The following is a 19,189-nucleotide window of genomic DNA, read 5'->3' on the forward strand; positions in this document are numbered from 1 at the left end:
TTACGTAAACTAAATTTTGAAGTCATTGGGTTTAATTCCCATTCATGGCGCAGATTTTACTCTGGGCTCTGTTGACTTCCCGCGCACTGATTACCTAAAGTAAGATAAATTACGTAAACTAAATTTTAAAGTCATTGGGTTTGAATTCCATTCATGGCGCAGATTTTACTCTGGGCTCATTTGACTTCCCGTGCGCTGATTACCTAATGTAAGATAAATTACGAAGAGTAAATTTTGAAGTCTTTTGGTTTGAATCCCATTCATGGCGCAGATTTTACTCTGGGCTCTGTTGACTTCCCGCGCGCTGATTACCTAATGTAAGATAAATTACGTAACGTTAAATTTAAAGTCATTGGGTTTGAATCCCATTCATGGTGCAGATGTTACTCTGGGCTCTGTTGACTCCAACCGCGGAGATTACCTCATAAAGATATGATAAATATTCTAAATTTGCTTTGAAGCCGCTGGGTTGAAGAATCCTTTTCAAGGCGCAGACTTTACTCTGGACTTTAGCTGATCATCTCCAGATTGGTGACCTAAATGTAAGTGAAATAAAATTCTTAAGTTGACGTGAGTCATTAAGTATTGAGATTTCAATTGGTTTGAATTCCAGTTAACGCGCAGATTCTACTCCAAGTTTTGTTGCCCTCCACAATGTATTTTTTAGTAGATAAGGTGAAAGGGAACTTTAACCAGAGCAAACATTGACAGGCCTTTAAGTTTAAATCCCACTGAAGTGCTCAGATTGTACATCGCTGGTATTTTCTTATGGTTTTTGTGTATGACTATTAAACATTTAGATTATGAGGTCGAAATTTCTATCGCGTGACAGTTTATAACAACTATCACCCGATAGCAATAGAGAGCGAATAATTCAATTGTTTCAGTATAAATCTACTAGTCTTTTTAACTTAACAAAAACAGGTTCACAGTTTTATCGAATCATGAGATAAATTGGTCACTCCTCGCGCGCAATGTCCGGCTACTCACTGTACTCACTATCTACAACAGAATAGATAGTGAGTAACGTAGCCAATAAGAGAACAGCATTCGTGATAGAACGCCAGTAGATTTACTCTAATACGGAATCGACAGTCATCGTAAACGTAGAAGATTTTTAATTTTTTGTACTTACGGTTTTTCCCTGAGGGGCAACGCCATTTCTGATTTGTTTGTCTGTGGTTTTCAGTCCTGGTGCCATGGCTGTTCAGCATTGGAGCTCTGCACTCACTGTGAACTAAAAAGTAAACGTATGCCATACACTGTTAGAATGAACAACAAAATAAAAGAACAAGGTTCACCTGACCTCAACTCTGAAGCTGTTCTTGGCAAACGATATGCATATGCTTCTATTTTCTTCACTGATTTCTTCGTCTTTAGAGCTGTTATCTTCCTCTCTTCCTTGATCTTCGGTGGTTGTCTATGCATTGTGCCAATGAGCGTCGATTGCTTGGTTAAAAAAGTGCGTTTTTTCCGTGAAATTTGTCGCCACCTCTTTGCCATTCGCCTTCACATGGGCTGCTGTAGTCTTGTTCAGATATGTCTTCGAGATTCGATGATGGTTGAAAGAGAGAAAAAGTGTATCCTTCGAAGAATGTGAAAAAATGAAGAGCTGAAACTAAAACGTTAGTTGTGAAAAAACAACGCAAGACGCGAATAAAAAACTCCGGCAGCTTCCATTTCTGAAAGATTTATTGTTGGTATATTTTCGTAACAATGTGTTTCTGTTTAGGTAATTTATGCTCTTACTTTCTGCAATTAAAGTTCTTGAATGCAAAATAGACATGATTAAGACGCAAACAGCCGTTTCTGCATATTTTATTATTGATAATTCACCCATTACAAGCGTATATAACACCTTCTTGTATTCTTGATATGCGTGCGGCAAATAGCGATGGAAGTCGTCTGAGGTGTCCAAGAAGAGACGAGAAAAAAAAGAGAAGAGGATTCCAAGCCATCGTTGTCGTCGAAAAAAGGTTATATCGGAGAAAAAAAAGGGTGCCCAAGGAGAGGCGAGGAAAAAAGAGAATAGAATTCCAAGCCATCGTTGTCGTCGAAAAAAGGTTTCATCGGAGAAAAAAATTGTGTCCAAGAAGAGGCGAGGAAAAAAGAGAACAGGATTCCAAGCCATCGCTGTAGTTGAAAAAAGGTTTTATCGGAGAAAAAAATAGAGTACTTTTTTTCTGAAACAGAATCACTGGGTTAGTATTTTTCCTGAAATAAAATATTGCCGTTAGTATTTTTTGCTTACTTTTAGTTTAAATAAAGACACAAGACACAGCTTTGTTTGCTACGGTAGATTTATAATTTTTTTTAATCTACTTAGTTTAAGCTTAGTTTAAGTTAAAATAAAGACACAAGACACAGTTTTGTTGTGTAGATTTATTTTTAAAAAATATTTTAAATTACATCTTAATAAAGTTCCATATCGAAGAAAATCGCCAAAGAGATGCGCTCCTACATGAAAAATTTGGCGCCAAGAGAAACCGAAGAGAGTTCCTGTGTCCATAAAACCTGACACTTACGAGAGGAGCTCCCCAGGGTCCCCCGGGCAATGCGCAGAGGTGCTTAACAGCTTGTTATCGAGACCTTGTCGATATCAAGCCTTCACCCGTGCTCTCGGAAGTGTGCAGCGGAACGAAAGCCGAATTCGATAGCCGGAAAAATATCGAGAAGCCGAATCGAAGCGAAAATATCGAAGTTAGGACCGAACTTATATATTTAACTTTAGAAGATAACACTTATCCTAGACCTTTGCTTGCTCTTATGAAAAAGTTACGATATACCCGACGTTGATCAAAATTGTACGACCAGAGAATCATGGTGCGGCTTAAGCAACGATCCGGGATTGCTGTTATCTTCCAGCGTGATACAACTTCGTGGTTGTATCATGCGGTGAACCCACATACCTGTTGTCAGTGGCAACCTACCTGGTTCGCTCTGACGCATCAGGGCGTTGCTCCATGCTGGTGCAGGCTCGGAAGTCACAGGTGATTCGAACGGACCGGCAATCAGCGTTGACATCTTAACCAGTCGATGAGGTCTTACCTGGAAACTGGTGCCGGCCGGCCAGTTTGACGTTTTCACAACAGTGTGATTGGAATACAACCACCAAAGTTCTTTATGCTTTTGCTCGGTATGCCGCTACGTTTGCTAAATTTATTTTTAAAATATGCTCAACTGGTGAAGTGAAGTTCAGTTTAAGACGAATTGCAGTAGTTGAAGCCAACTTTCACCGTTGCAAAAACGTACATTATAGTATTATTTATATATAGCTGTTCCAACAGTTGTTGTTGGGCGTTGCCTTCAATGGGGGAGCTAAAACACGGCTACAAACACATGATATAAAAGTGCGAAACTGTCAAAACATAACGTGCTCCTTATGTTTGAGAAAATGATATACTCCGCCCTTCATGAAGCTTGTCCATTAACATCAGTTAGATCAGCTGAAATTAAAATTTAATGCTATCTGCTATCTTCTTTGACTACTCTTTTTCCTAATCCCAGCAACAGGTCATTTGCAATAAGACGCGAGTTGGACTTCAGCTGCCGCATGCTATAACTCGTCTCCAATCTATGTTTAGCTTATTTTTTTGTGGCACCAGTTGCACCCATAACCATTTTTTTTTTTTTTATTAAACGCCAAAACAATATTTCGGCAGTGGCAACCAATAGCATCCAAGTACAAACGACCTGTTCTATGTCGCATCCAGGTCCAGGTCCTTGGTTCGTCGTCTTCGTTCATCGCCGCTGTGGCAGCTTACTCGCCTACTTATACTGACTAATCAAGTTACCTATGGCGCTCGAGTCCTTGTTCTTCTTTCTTCGGCCGGTCAGCACCAGTGTTAATCCACTGAGCAGTAGACTGCGAAGGCTGCTTTATATGCACCACTGTGGCTCTGCCGACCAGAGTGCGGCAAGCTTCGTACTTCACCAGTCTCCATAGGTTGGGTAGACTTCCTACGCCTACGATTTGTAGACGATCTAAGCTCTCTCGCTGCGAAGTGCAATGCAGGCCTCTCTTGTAGAGGAGGTTCCTCCCACAAGGCAAGATCAACAAAGAGACAAATCTACTCAAGCTCGACCATCCCTAGAATCCTTCGCAACCGACTGGATCACCGCGCAAAGCGCGACAATCCAAATTTCGCCTGCGAAGGAGACTAGTTGGCCTGAGTATCAACTCGAGGACATCTCAGTGTCAACGCTGCCACAGCAAGAAAATCCTCCCAAATGCCTGTCGCTTTGTAATAACGATACTCCAGACTATCTTCGCTGGCTCTTTGGCTGTCTATGGTCCGATCTGCAGGCTTGTGCAATGATTCTGCGCCGTAGATTGGTCTTGAAGACTACGTACGCTTACGATTTGTAAACGATCTAAACTGGCGTGTGTGCGTTGTCCCATTATATCCCGGCTAACTACTGAGTCATGATTTTCCTGACACTAAGCTTCGCTCTCAGATTTGGTGGTAGACTATAACCTCTTTAACAACTTTCTCGAATTTTAGTGCCTCTTTTACCTTTTACGGAATCATGCGTCGTAAGGATCTGCTTTCGATTATTTTGCACGCCATCGGTGCGCCTGAACTAAAGAGGTTATTACCCACCAAACTTGCGATACTGAGTAACTAAATGCCTGTAACAAGAGAGACCACTAAACCTGTGAGGAGTGGCCAAATAAGGTCTCCTTACAATGGTTGAATGGCCCATAGCCTCTAGTTTTCTAGCATTGTTTTACATTAATGTCTGGTTGAACCTTACGGAAGAAAGCTTCACTTAAAACAGGCGCTCACGCTGTCAAGTGAAGTGTGTCATATCAAATTTGCTTTTGCGCAACTAAGCGAGTGATCGCCACCGAACTGATGACCATGACGAAGACGAAGGAGAAGACGGTAAAGACAGCGACGAAGTCCTCCGAAATGCTCCGAAAAGAGTCGAATAGAATCCGAAAAAATCGAAGAAAAATTTGGCCTAATTCAACAACTGACCGAACAACCTGCAAAGGAACCCACGGGAGAGGAGCTTTGGGGAAAAAAAACCATCCAACCCAGGGGACCCATTAACTAATAGTTAGTACAGTTAAGTTAAACCGAATGTGAAGTCCGCTGACTTCTGGCCGAACGTGTGTGCATAAAGTGTGCTTTGTAAGGTTCATCCAGAGCTGTTATTTACCCCCCTATTCCCAACCCACAAGGAAAAGACTGACCAATGGGCTCCTGCCCATACTGAAGATGTTTTCTTTGTCTTGAGTGGTCGAGGCGAAGCTGAGAGTGGGTCAGTGCTGGCAGGAAGGCGGTAGAAACTAACTGAACGGGGTTGCGGCGGTCTGATCTGACTGGGTACTTTGAAGCTTGAGGTAAGCTGTGGTTCTGTTGATGTGTGCATGGCAGCACTGTGGTTAGTGGCTGAAAACTGCGTACTGTGGTTCAATTCTGAGGCTTTTCATTGGGGATGCTGTGGTTGTGCTGGCTGTTTACATTGGATTGGACATACTGTGATGGAAAGCTGGTGGAGGTGAGTCATCACGAAGTCAAGGAAAGCTAAAAATAAAAATACGAAGGAACTTCAAGACTTGACACTTGATCTAGCTTGGGTAGTTTGCTATTTCTGTAGAAGTTGAACGAGTTGAAATAATCGTGACTGACCACAAACGAAATAAAGTTATATTTTGAAGTGGCGTTTTCGTTGGCATTGCCGTCGTCGCTGTCAAGTTCCCCGATGCCTTCAGGGCACATTTTGGCAATATTTTCAAGACATCGCCGTTTAAAACGCTTCTGTGATTTACATTTTTTTTTTAACTTAAACATACACAATTTTTTCATTTTAGTTTATTTATTTGCCATATATCACAGTTCAAGATTTTGATATTAGTTTTTCTTATTCAAATCTGGAACGTGCAAAAACACAAAATTTACGACTTTTTGTTAATCGTCATCATGGTAATTAAATATCGATTTTATCAAAATATTAATCCTGACAAACCTTAATTCAAAACCAATAACTGGTGTAAACTTCACGTCGATTGGTATCGGAGAATATCGCTAAATAGCCGGTTGAAAAATCGAGGTATGGTCCCTCAAAAACTGTACTGAAATACCTTTAAAGAAAATATTACAAAATTTACTCTGATAAAAAATAATGGCAAGCTGGTACACTCGTTCCTCCAAAATTAAAATAATTAGTTTAAAAAACTAAAAATAAATACGTTTAAGTTGAAATATTTAATTCTTTTTTCAAACAATAAAGGCAATCTGCATCAAATTAAACTATAGGATGTAGCGTTTAAAAAAAAATTGCTTTTCTTGTTCAGCACCTTGCAACTTGCCCGCGGTAGAACTGACGCAAAAAATGTCAAAAAATGATACAGTTGTTAAAGCTGACGAGGAAATTTAAATCGAATGGAAACTTTAGAAAAAACTTTACCGAGTTTTTATGGCAATTTTCAAAGGTCATGGTTCGGCGGTTGCTTACGCGAAGGCAGAGGCTCGAACTTTCAACAACAAATGCCTACAATAAGAACTTAATTGCCGTTTATATTCTCTTCGCTTGCTTTTTAAGACACAAAGCTGCATGAATGAAATGAATTTCTTTATTGAAGTGAGCAAGACTTACAACAAGAAGTCGAATATTTAATTTTGGTCCCGTCGATCCAAACTGTAACTGAATTCAACCCCAGAAAAACTGGAGAAAAATTGCAGTAAATACCACACACAATTCGTAAACTATAGTTGACGTCCTTTGAAAGGAGAATGTCATAAACGTTCAACAGAGCAATGATTCATTTCTTATCTGGAACCTGGATTGAAACATGATGTTTAAATTAGGTCTAAACTAGATGATACATCCACAGCCGTACTCTTCACCGCGTCAAACATTTTTCGAATTAAAGAAAAAAAATCTTGATTCTGAGTACTCTACCCTATACTCGTCTGGTATTGTAGAAAGCAAAATGTTTATCGTAAACGTAAAGAAAACCAATGCTCCCGAGAAATATCTCACAAAAAGCAAATTCACGGAACATTCGTATGATGCAAATGGCCGAACATCAAATGAAAGATAGCAGATACTACATGTAGGAACTTTACCTTCCTTTCTTTCGAACTTTCCCTCCTCCATAATTGTCTTCAGGTTGCTCAGAACAGTACACTTCTCCATTAATACTTTTTGATGAAGAAGGAACATTGGCTGCCGCCATTTTCCCTTGCTGAAGCGCTGAGTTGTTTGTCAAATTGTAATTAAAAGCGAGGAGTTTGAAAACCGCGCTTCGACGCATCACGTGAATTTTGATACAGTTCTCTGATTGGCGATTTACGATTTACGAATTGACGCTTCACGTGAATTTTGATACAGTTCTCTGATTGGCTTGTCGGATAGAATCTCTCGTGTTGATACATGCAAATAAAAATGTGGCGACAATTTGTTTGTAACAAGTATATTTTCACGCCGGCCATGTATTTATTAGTGTTCATTAGCATACATTTTATCCGTGGTGTAATTATTTGTGTCACTTGCATATTTAGACCTCTGTGGCTAACTCGTCGTTAACGGTCGAGGATAATAAAAAATAATGCATTACGTTGTCAGAATTATCTTTTGAAAAGTTCGGTAGCTTGTGCTTGGGACAAATTTCACTCCTTGATTTTTTTCAGTGTTGAACACTTTCCAATCTAGCAGTTGGCCGCTTGAGGTTAAAATTTGCATTTACAATTACAATTTGTATAGTGCGAAAATTAAAAAAAAAAGTCTCTTAATGCGCTTTATAATAATGAACAGAAATTTTTTTAAAAAAATCAGCAGCAGAAAGTTCGCTTAAATAGAAAATGTTTTTCAATTACTTTTAACAATTTCAATAGAAGACCAGTTCGATCCTTATTTGAGCTGCATGGCGAGGGACTCCAGAGTTTGGGTACACAGGCGAAAAACGCCTTGTCTCTATAAGCCTTGGCTTTGGAGAAAGGAGCGAGTAAAGTTTGTTTCTGTGATCTAAGATTACGTACAGGGTTATAAACAGTGAGCAAATAGTTTAAATAAGAAGGGGCTTGAAAATTAAGAACCTTATAACTAAACAATAAAATTTTAGAACCAATGTTCTGATCCCGGCACCGGTGGCCAATGAAGATATTTTAGTATCGAGGTGATGTGGGAGACATCGTTTACCACTAGCTAGGCGAGCAACGTGGTTCTAAAAACATTGAAGGTTTTGGATTGAATCATGCAGTTGTTCTGCATTCAATTTAAGAGCGAGTAACTGTAATTTAATCTGCATGTAGCAAATGCGTGTGTGGGGGATCTTACACTCCAATCAGAAAGAAATCTTCTTATGCAGGCAATATTTCTAATATAAAGAAAAAGACCGGCCCACGTTATTGATCCCACACCCTCTCTCTCTCTTTCTCAGCGATCACTTGTTAATCCAATCGTTTTTACTTTTGTTGTTAGGTAGAACTCCAAGAAGACAAAAGTTTTTTTGACACCTGTTGCAAAAAGCTACAAAATTAGAAAGACCAACAGTTTAACATTTGGCGGTTAATTTGGCGGAAAACTAACAAAAGGATACAGTTTGAGCAAAATTTCAACGGGAAAATTATATCATGAAACTGCAATGATTCAGTGTAAAATCGTTGTACGACCAACACACATAAAGTCAAGAAAACTGTGTTCGTTTTTCTCGATCCTTTCCAATGGAAGGAAAAAAGCTCAACCTGAAACAATTTTTACTATTATTGAGTTAAGGAGATCTATTGAAACCATTTGCCGCCTTTTTTAACGAAAACGAAAAACACTTGAAAAATAATCGTTTTCGGAAAAGAAACCATTTTACTATAAATGAAAAATGAAATGCACGGTAGAATTTGTTTTCAAGCCCGGCCATGGTTGTAAAAAGGAAAGTAAATTAGTGGAATTTACGCGGCAATTAATAGAAAACCTCGTGTTGTTCAGTACGATATCCAAGGTCTGGTGCTTGGACATGCATGCATGGGAGGAAAGAACCTGCCGAATTTAGTACAAAAATCGAAAACCACGTGTTCACAATATCGAAAGGGTTAAACACAAGACTTTTCTTTCCGTCACTCTGCACGTGCTATATTGTCGAAGTGTGGCTCGCTGTTGTTCGCAAGTTGAACACGTGTCGGTCGCGAATTCAATGTTGAAAAGAAAAGCGAAAATTGCTGTTTATACTCATTATTAGTAAATGCACAACATCGTTATGCACTGTTCAGATTCAATTAACAGAATTGGACGCGAAAAAGGCGATGTGAAGTCGAGGCAGCGATGAAAAGTGAGTGGGGTGTAAGATATTGGGGTGTCTTTGAATATTGAGTATCTTGGGCAGGTTTTCTGGCGTGACCGGTGCTTTCGCGCGCTAATTTGCATTTTCATTCATAAAGCATTGTTAATTATTCGTAGCTGTCAGGGTCTTCCAAAACAAAGACTAATCAACAGACACGAGGCTCGTTCGAGCAGATGTAATGAAACTTCAAAGTGCGCTTTACTCGGAGACCGAGGTAGTCCGCGACTAATCAAAACTTCCTAAACCACAACTGAAGATCAAGATTTGGTTCTACCGTCGCTTGTTTATCGATGTAGCTGAAATACGCGCGGGAAAATTTCTTAGACCAGGAAATACACGAACATTTCTGCTTCGATCGCGATGAGGGCGCCAAATTCAATATCCTTCTTGTCAAAGGCCTACAACTTTCTAAAAGGCAAGACATCGCCTAACGACGAGAACTTTTACGCCAAGTCAAAGAATTCTTTCCCAAATGAAGTCTACCCGATCCTAAGCGAGCCGATCGTTAACAAAGGATTTCCGAGTATTTCGCGGAAGAACAGGCAAGTTTTGGGTGAAATTAGCAACCGTCCGTGGCCTGTGATCAATGACCGTGAACGAAAGGCACAGAGAACAAACCAAGATGGTCTTACTCTCAGCCCTCGCGCGCTGGTGAAAAATTATTGGGCATATAAAGGGAAGAAGAAAGTGAACAATGATGTACAACAAGCTTCAAACATCAAACGTTTTTACGAACACAGAGAAGACGATGAAGAAGAAGGGACCTTCACGATACAGGTTTGTGATCATTTTCATCGATTTCAGTTTCAACTTCCAAAGCGGAACTTCATTCGCTCGTGCAAACAGGCCAGTGTTTCAATTTGTTTAGCGGACTAAATCCAAGGAAGAACTCCATATCTACTTGAGAGGTTATACTCCAATCAACTGCTCGTGAATAGATAAGATCGCGTATCTCAAAAATTTGTTTTAACGAAAACAAAAAGAAATAAAAACAGATAAAAGAAAAAGAATTATCAAATCCTAACAGTGAATTCATTGGATTTTAGTCTTAGGAATTTCGGCGGGTTTCAGTACTACACCCGACAATCTGCTAGAATCTTTTGAAAAGGATTTGTATATGATCATGGTTAAGTGATTTCGTTTCCGTGAACCGATTAAATCTTCCACTTAAAGGAAATGAACTTAATATCACAGCCAAACATACGGTACAAATTGTGGGTCGATGAAAATACTGAAATACCGTACTTTTAATGTGTTTTGCTCGAAGTCGAACTTTGAGATTAAATATGTTTTTCAAAATAAAGAGCCCAATTTGAAGAAAATCAAAATAGTTTGAATTGATGATAAAATTGTGAACGATTCTGAAAGCAACAGGTGTTGTGAAATATTACAGAGTATTCTTTGAAATTATGAACTCATTTTTTTTTAAAGTTACTAATCTCAGATTACTTGTTGAGCCGTTTCATTTCTTTTCGTGCGCTATTTGCAAGGTGTATGGATGACAAGATTTCAAATCATTTCAAACTGTGATAACAAAGAAAAGTTCCAAGTTTGAAAGAAACCGTTTGTGTTTTTCTTTTTGTCTTTACAAAACTGCCGTAACAAAGACCACAATTTCCCCTGGGGAAAAAAATTGATCGATCAATAAACCAAAGGGCAAAGCAAAATTAAGGCCAAAAATGGAAAGAGGTATTTACAACGGTTTTTTTTTAAAGAAATATTACGTTCCCAAACAAGTTTTAAAAGTTTTTGTTTTCAAAGTTCTGTCGAAACCGCAAAAGTTATTTTTTCTTCAAGCTTATAATTTAGTAATGAGCTTTCTTGTTTTATGTCGTCTTACTTATTACACGCCTATAACATTTTCTGTCGGGATTTTGCCAGTGTGTATCAATCTAGACTGACTAAAATTTGGGACCCCAAAAGAAAAAACAAAAAAACAAAGAAAAATACTAATAAAAAGTCGTATTGCCCTCCTTGGTGGGAGATATAATTGTTTATTATATTCCGCCACGCGACTTGTTGTTTTATTGTTCGCGTGTCATGTACATTGAATTTGTTGTTATTGAAATCATGTATTTTTGCAAATATCTCACTTGCAATTACAAAACATCTGCTTATTACCAATTTACCCCCGCTGAAATGAATAAGACGAGCCATTGGGAGAAGTACACAGATTTAATAGACCTTGAAACGTAACAGTAGGACTAAATTGCTGACACCATGGCTTGTATTGAGCAGGGTTTGAACATGAAGGTTTCACTGAAGTAACGATTCTAGTATCACCGTGGTATCAAAAGATTCACAAGAGTGTACCATGGCGGACACTTCCCTATAATCTTTCTTATACGTACAACAATCAAGTCTAGTGGTTCATTGTACTACCCAGATAAGTCAGTATAATTATCTTGATCTATCCGATAGTGATTCATTCATGTATGTACTTTAGAGACGTCGCGTAAATTAGTGAACTTTCGAATGTTAAAGTTTCAAGTCATAAATCTCAAGCAAGTCATCCCAAATCTTAGAGTATAAGATTTATTTCAAAAACACGAGAAATGTTGGGCTTGCAAAAGGTTCTTTCATAGAACTTTTAATACTCCGAGTTGGGTTAGCTGTAAGATAAAGAAAATGAGATATTAAACTTCCCAAATATGAAAATTTGAAAGAGAAAATTACTTCTGCGGATCATCAACAAATTCGCCCTGAAAACTTTCTGCTTTAGCCTAGTTTGGTTTATCTTTGACTAGATAATCCCTATTTTTACGTAGATAAGTAAAAGAATCAACAGATTAGTTTCACTTCAGGGAAATCTTTTCAATGTACTTTTGAATTGCTTGTGTCCTTTATTCTCCAAAGGGCACCTGTTTATCCTTCGAGCACGTGTCTGATATTACATTACAATGTTGATTTATGAGCGCCCTTTGCGGTGTTGATGGACTCTGGCGGCTAATGGAGCGTAAAGCAATGTAACGGCGTGGCGGGAAACGATTAACTAAATTGACTTAATTTGAGCGTATAATTTTTCAGGATTTTTGACTAGTATATAATTGAGTGATTTTAAGGATGAACTCAGAATGTTTTCTCGGTGTATGTAGTCCGACAAACACGATTTCCTTCGTAAGATTGTGCTCCCGCAAGCGTTAAGAAAATTATAGGAATGATGCTCAAGTGTATTGGATCAGAGAACGAGTGCGTGCTATTGAATACAGTTTGCATCGAAAATTCACGAAAGCTATTCCTACCTAATCAACATATAAAGATTCATGTTAATGTAAAATATAAATATTTTCCTTTTGTCATGCGCAGCTGATCAAGCCCCAGAATGGCTTCCTTGGCATCGTATTGGTCGGCGGAGCTGATACACCACTTGAAAACCATTACGTAAACGATATCCTTCCCAACTCCTCCGCTTCAAAATCAGGCCGCGTTAGACCTGGAGACCAGCTCTTGGAGGCCAATGGCCAAGCACTGGTCGGCAAGACACACGCTGAGGCATTGACAATCTTTAGATCCCTTCCTGCAGTGGTCGAGTTGGTGGTTGCGAGAACCAAAGATGCCAACCGCGCTATTTTGGAGATTTTGAAACATGAGAGAAAAGTTATCAAGAAAGTGAACAACAATATCGCTTCACCTGAAAAGAGACGAAGCATTATCGAAGAAGCGGCCAAAACAAGTGTCATTCCCAGATCCGTCCCTTCAGTTATCAACGTCACTAAAAGGGCGTGTCCATATGTCAAACCTGTGAAACGAGTTTCACGCGTGTCATCGTTTGTGGGAACGGAGAAGAATGAAACGACGACAAACCATGCCGTGAATAGCGCCACGCAAAAAGGAAACCAGAAGGATACAAACGAGGACGGAAACAACAAGCTAAGGGAAACTGAACAGGTGAACATCACTGACAACGATTTGTGGATCATGTATTTGAGGTTTCGAAATCCCCTCGGAAAAACCCTGATGATAGTGATAATAATTTTTTAACAAAAAATGCTTTATTCCACAAGAGAAGTAAATCAGTTTGTAGAGACTGTTGAGCAGTGCTTGAAATCTGAAGGGTAGTCCCCTCGTTCAGTACACTTTACATGATCTTTTTGCATCGCCCGCAGTAAGAGAATCCAAGGCATCATGAACGGTGGGGTCCCCATTTTAGCTGGAACCAAGAAAAAAAACCTCACTCCAAGCCTTATTTTCTCTGAGAATACTTTAGTGGATGTGGGCTCTCCTGGCCCTTCCTCTATTTCAGCCACTGGTTCATAAATTGGTACCCACGAAATCCTGTGGACACAACTCGATGAAGGGGCTCCTTTTAACACAAGCCATGAATAATAACATCACATAAAGTAAAACCTTATGAACGTATGAAACATGGTGTTTCCAACAGAGGTAAACTCATTGAGGGGAAGAATACATTCTCCTGGGCTTAAAGGTGGTAAATTTAACACCGGTTATATCCCTGGATGCATGCATGCTACCCATATTTAAAGCGTCATCAAATCAAAACCATTAGTATCGGAGATACCCTTACCATTTTCTATGTTTCCCTTTAGGAATATTTTCCATCTGCCAGTATCGAAAATGACGAGTATGCTGTTTACCCAAACGGAACCATTCCTATGTGGAGTAAGACCCCAGACTCACTATCGATGAAAAGCTTCTCACCCTGCGAAACCATCCGCGATCTGCCGCAAATTCATGAGGATGAAACGCTACGCTACTCTACCATAAGACGCTTTCGGACGCTAAACGGATCCTTAAAAAGACAGAGCGTTATCGATGGAAACAACGCAGGGGCAACATGGCCCGCTTTTACGGCGAAGCAACGTCCTCCCCTCCCATGGGATTCGTGCGTATCTCCGAGGTCAGGAACCGTTGGTCGGAGTTCTTCGGTGCGTATTCGGCGTAGCATCGTGACGACTTCGGTATCCAATCCATCTCTGCATCAAAGCTCTTCGGCTCGGAAACCGACCGGGAAGCATTACATTGAGAGAAAAACCCTCACCGTCGAGATACAACGCGAAAGCGCGACTGGAGATTGGGGATTCACTATCGGTGGGGGAATTTGTTCCCTGTATGGGAATCTACCGATTTTCATCGCGGAAATTTCAGCTACAAATGGTGCACAGGAACTTTTGCGGAAGGGGGACGAAATTGTGGATTTCAGTGGGGAAAGCTTCGATAACTCAACGCTTTTGGAGGCAGAGAAGATGTTAAGAAGGTGTACAAAGAAAAAAGCTACAGTTACTATAAAACGAAAATTTCTTCAACGAAGTCAGAATCCTCATAGCAATCCGTACGCAGAGGTGTGGACCTCATTTAATAAAACGAAAAGTACGCAGGGATGCAAGCAAAGACGTAAATCAATGCAGTGTTGACTGTTTCAAAATTAGGACAGCGAATTAAAGACTGATGAATCAAAATGTTCTTGTGATGACTGACGCCAAAAAAAAAAAAACAGGCAAAATCACTGACCAATCACAGCAATGCAAATAAACGCAATCAACCAATCAGAACTCGAAACAAAAATTTGCAACCGGCGTTGAAAGCGGGAAAACGTGCAATCGGTGGCAAGCGCGGGAAAACGCTCGCAAGCCGGATCACGATGGTTTTGGATATGTTTCTGAAGTTTGTTCTAATTGGTTAAAATGTGTGACATGGGGAAAGAGCGGCATATTCACCTGAAAGTTACCATTGATCTGGACAAAATCAGTGAAGAGGCATTTGATCACTTGTCTTATAACAGGCTATCAATCATGTATAGAAAAGCACTCTGTGCCCAACTGAAATTAGAAAATTAATTTTTCAAAAGCATTCAAATCAAAACACTGGCATTATACGTTTTCTCTTCCACGTTTTATTATAATAATAGAGATAACATTCCACTGAAAGAAAAGTAGTTGTGCAAGACTGCCAATTGGCGGTTGATTAAAAGTTTTGATAACTTTTTAGCATGCTAATTTACTCTATATATTTTATGCGGATACTTTTGTACATTTTGTATTATAGCTGTTTAATGTTGTTCGTTCTAAGCAGATAAAAATAATGAAAACGTTTTGTTAGAGTATGTAGTTTTGAGTTAAAAGCATTAAAACAGTAAGTTTGAGAGGTGTAACAGCACGCAATTTTGTTCTAGAAATCCATTTTTATTCGTTTAAAAGGCTACAGCGTTGCCCTTTACAGGCGCGTAGGAGGGGGGGGGGGGGGGGTTCGAAGGGTTCGAACGAACCCCCTTTGAAGATTAATAATGGCGGAAGAAAACCTTTTAAATAAAGTTCCTGTGGTCGAATTACATCAACCAAAGAAAAACAGAAATAAAAACCCGTTCTTTAGGCCTTATGTCTTATGGTTCAGGACAGACGAATTATTGCTGATTTGTGTGCTTTGTCACTAAAAGCATGTGATCCCAACGACTTCCCCAACCTGTACATGCTCCTGAAAATTGCTGCCACCCTTCCAGTCACCACTTGTGAATGTGAACGTTCCATAAGCACAATGAGGAGGTTGAACAACTACATGAGGTGTACCATGGAGAGAGTAGGCTGTCCGCCCTGGCTCTAATGCATATCAAATATGATATGCCTGTTAATCTTGACGAGATAGTCAATTTGTTCGAAGGCCTACACCCGAGAATGATGCAGTTTACCAACTTGATGTATGACTATGAACAGATCGAATAGCTATCAGAACTTGACAGGGCGCGGAATGGACATTTAACTTTCTTGTTTAAGTTTAAACAATTACGCCGTTGAAATGATGTATATAGCTTAAAAGGCTGCTGTAAAACAAAGTTGTGATTTGCCTAAAATGGGTCTCAAAATGCAGGAAATGAGGTTTCTGGGAACCTGGATTTTCAAAAATTTCCGGGGAGCATGCCCCCGGACCCCCCTAGTAGGAACGCCTCTGGCGCTCTTACTGGATTTGGGCCTCAACAAACACCCCTATCGAAACCTTAGCTATGCGCCTGCTTTATAGTTCACATATTTGGGCTGGGTTGTTCGAAAGCCAATAAACGCTAATCCACGATTAAAAGTTAACAGAGGTTTTCATGTCGCTCATTAAAATTGATATTAATTAAAGGCTCATTTTTAACTAATGGTAAAGAAAAGTCTAAGGCAAAACTAAGGGACAAAATCTTTTGGACGAATCCTTACTGATTAGTAAATATACTCGACTCAAAGTTCATGTTAACCCAGGATTAGCTTAATCGGGCTTTGAACAACTGGGCCCTGTTCCTTAGAATCCACATGTCTTTGCTTGAAACAGCTCCATTTCAATGTCAGTGTCATGAACTCTCCACATTAAAGCTTCCCCAATAAAATACTTCATGTCCCATTGCCCCACAATTGCTTCTTCACTGCCATTAGCCTGTTCCTGGCATTCAGATACTGGGGAGCAGCGCAACAAAAACTGCTATGTGAGTGAATGATAATTAGGTGGAGAGACTTGGGAGAGAAGGTGAAAGAACACCTGTGTTCATTTTTCAAAGAAGGCATTTCCACCCACTTCGGACTGCTGGTAGTTGTGGTTTTCAATTGTCAATCAAAACAGTTTTCATGCATACAGTTTTCTTAATAATGCTGCTTAATCATGCTGCTCCCTACAATGTAAATGCCTGGAACATGCTACACTGTCATCAATCATTATAGCCCAATCTTAGAAATCAAAGATGTTAGTTCATGAGAATAACAGATATTGATCGGCAAAGATAAAATGACTTGGAGTTCAAACAAATTCTCCCAACAAGAGAAGCATGAGATATATGGAGCACAATGAGGAGAATGTGCATTTTGATATCATTGCAGCTTGATCCACTTTGTCACCTTCTACCTTTCATGATTCACTAATTGTTAATCTAATTACCATTGACAATCAAAGATTAAGGAGTGTGTTCAATGATCTTGATCCCAGGCTCTCTCTCCTTTGTCAAGTTGGTGATGATGTCATCTGCGGCTGCCCCTGCAGAATCTGCAGGGGGGATGCCAGATACGCGTCCCAAGATCCATTTATTTGTTGATCAACTGTCCCATACAATCTCGATTCCAATCTGTATTACGAGTGCATTCTTTCTACATTGAATGCAATGATAGCCTCCCATGCAGTCGTTTTTAGGGGACTCATATCACCTCCTCCCCAGGAGGTAATACGAGTCCTCTAAAAACGACTACGTGGGAGGCTAATGCAATGATGGATGGCAATAAAACATACTCATTTAATGTGAGCTGTTGGAAACTGCAGGTAACTTCAAGTTACCCAAGAAATGGCAGTAGCCATTTAGTCACGATAATTCTGATTTTTAATGTTTGTAATTACTGGGTTGGTCAAGCAATGGGACATGAAAAATTTTATTAAAAATATTATGCCTGAGTATTTGTCAAATAATGAAGGTGACGATACATGACCATTTTCAAGACAATGATAAACTGTTCAAAGTCCTGTCATCTGCCCTTGGCCTGCTGTTTATTGTCCTCTGTGTTATCGTATGTTGTTTCATTTAAGATGGAATGCCATTCTTCATCCTCTGGTGTAACTTCAGCGGGAGCAAGGCCTAGCATAACACCAATCTTTTTCTACAAAACACAATTATAATTTTAAATAAAATTAGTTCAGACTGAAGATTGAAAGGGTCAGTGGTTCATGTCTACATTGTGCTGTGTTGTTTCTTTGCAAAAAAACTGGGTGACCCGTGATGGACTACGAGCATAAAACCTTCATTTGCACCTTTGTAATATAGTAACACAAACGTTCAAGTTTGTGGTTTCCCTAAAAAAATAATGAATTGCCCCCTACTTTGAAAGAATGACTACAGTCTGCCTAAGGTTTACGACAGATGCACAATGGAGGAACACTCTGCTATCTTGAAATCTCTTCATTTGTTCTTTTTTCATGCTGAGAGAAAGAGACTCGATCCTGTAATGGACGGGAAAACATCGTCAGAGGCAGCTAAGTTAAATTTGGTGTTAAACATATTCCCTTACCCGGTTTCTGCGTCCTCTTTCGCCAAACATTTGATACGTCAGAAAAGAATAAAAGCATGTCCCCCAGAAACACCACACTGCTAGTACAGGCAGCCTTCCGTACGGACGAATATCAATGGCCATGCTTGATTATCCGTCCGCCATTGCTGTACAGGATGCTTTTGACTACATGTAAGAACATATTCGGTACCAGTTCCGGCAAGATTTCCGCACAGCCCCATACATTAATTATGCATACAGTCTTTGTTGAAAGGAAACAATGGGGATAACAATAGTGCGCCGTTGGGATTACTTCGCTTTGTTCCTCTTAGTTTTATATTTTCTTTCTAAGTCTATATGGGCTTTGCCGAAATCTTCGAATTTTAGGGAAAAAATACGGAAAATCTAAACAAAATTTGACAATTTTAGCAATTTTTACGCATTTTAATTTGTCCTCGTTTTAAAAATGTTTAGAATTGAGTGAGATGTTTTCGCATGGCCGTAAAAATAAAGGCAGATTAACCAGTGGTTTTGATCGCGACTGCCGTAAACTATCAAAAATAAAGTATTTCTTTACCTTTCTTTTTGTTTTACGTTCTATTTTTGCTGTTGTCATTCCTAAAATAAAGCTAGAGGTTCTTGCTAACATATACGTGCGGGCTTCATGTGTTACGGTATCTGATATTTCGTCTTCCTCCGGCGTATCTCGAAGAGCGCGTAGAGCGCTACAATCTGGTGAACTTCGTAAAGGCTGGCATCTTACAATATATGCCAATATTGCTCGTCTTTAGGGCATTCTTGCACCCAACTGGTGGACATTTCACGGACGGCGCGTTTAGATTGTGTTCCTTGTACTATTCTGTTCAGCATTCGTAATCCGCAAGGATATTGGGCGACTTTAAAAGGTGATTAAAGGCTTGGAACGATGGGCGAAGGTCAGTCAAATTAC

The 19,189-nt window shown here is 39.6% G+C and overlaps 1 protein-coding gene and 1 long non-coding RNA gene across 2 annotated transcripts; one reads left to right on the plus strand and one right to left on the minus strand.

Moving 5' to 3' along the window:
• Positions 1-9,405: 9,405 nt before the first annotated feature.
• LOC146484481 (uncharacterized) lies at positions 9,406-15,408 on the plus strand. The gene is made up of 3 exons (XM_085104505.1): positions 9,406-10,066; positions 12,596-13,177; positions 13,837-15,408. Exons 1-3 carry the CDS (start codon positions 9,650-9,652, stop codon positions 14,659-14,661), a joined length of 1,824 nt encoding a protein of 607 aa, XP_084960631.1. The 5' UTR covers positions 9,406-9,649; the 3' UTR covers positions 14,662-15,408.
• A 2,067-nt stretch (positions 15,409-17,475) lies between these two features.
• Positions 17,476-18,418, minus strand: LOC146484482 (uncharacterized). The gene is made up of 2 exons (XR_014863575.1): positions 18,262-18,418; positions 17,476-17,853 (listed from the first exon to the last, which is right to left on the minus strand). It is a non-coding gene; the product is annotated as an uncharacterized LOC146484482 (long non-coding RNA).
• Between the last annotated feature and the right edge of the window lie 771 nt (positions 18,419-19,189).

Source organism: Pavona decussata, unplaced genomic scaffold, assembly GCF_977016875.1.
Source record: "Pavona decussata unplaced genomic scaffold, jaPavDecu1.1 SCAFFOLD_32, whole genome shotgun sequence".
Taxonomy (NCBI): Eukaryota; Metazoa; Cnidaria; class Anthozoa; order Scleractinia; family Agariciidae; genus Pavona; species Pavona decussata.

Bases quoted from the DNA above. Each gene is read 5' to 3' on its own strand.
- LOC146484481 (XM_085104505.1), top strand. From the start codon at position 9,650: ATGAGGGCGCCAAATTCAATATCCTTCTTGTCAAAGGCCTACAACTTT. The intron at 10,067-12,595 runs GTTTGTGATCAT...TGTCATGCGCAG, and splicing joins AAGGGACCTTCACGATACAG to CTGATCAAGCCCCAGAATGG. The intron at 13,178-13,836 runs GTGAACATCACT...GTTTCCCTTTAG, and splicing joins AGCTAAGGGAAACTGAACAG to GAATATTTTCCATCTGCCAG.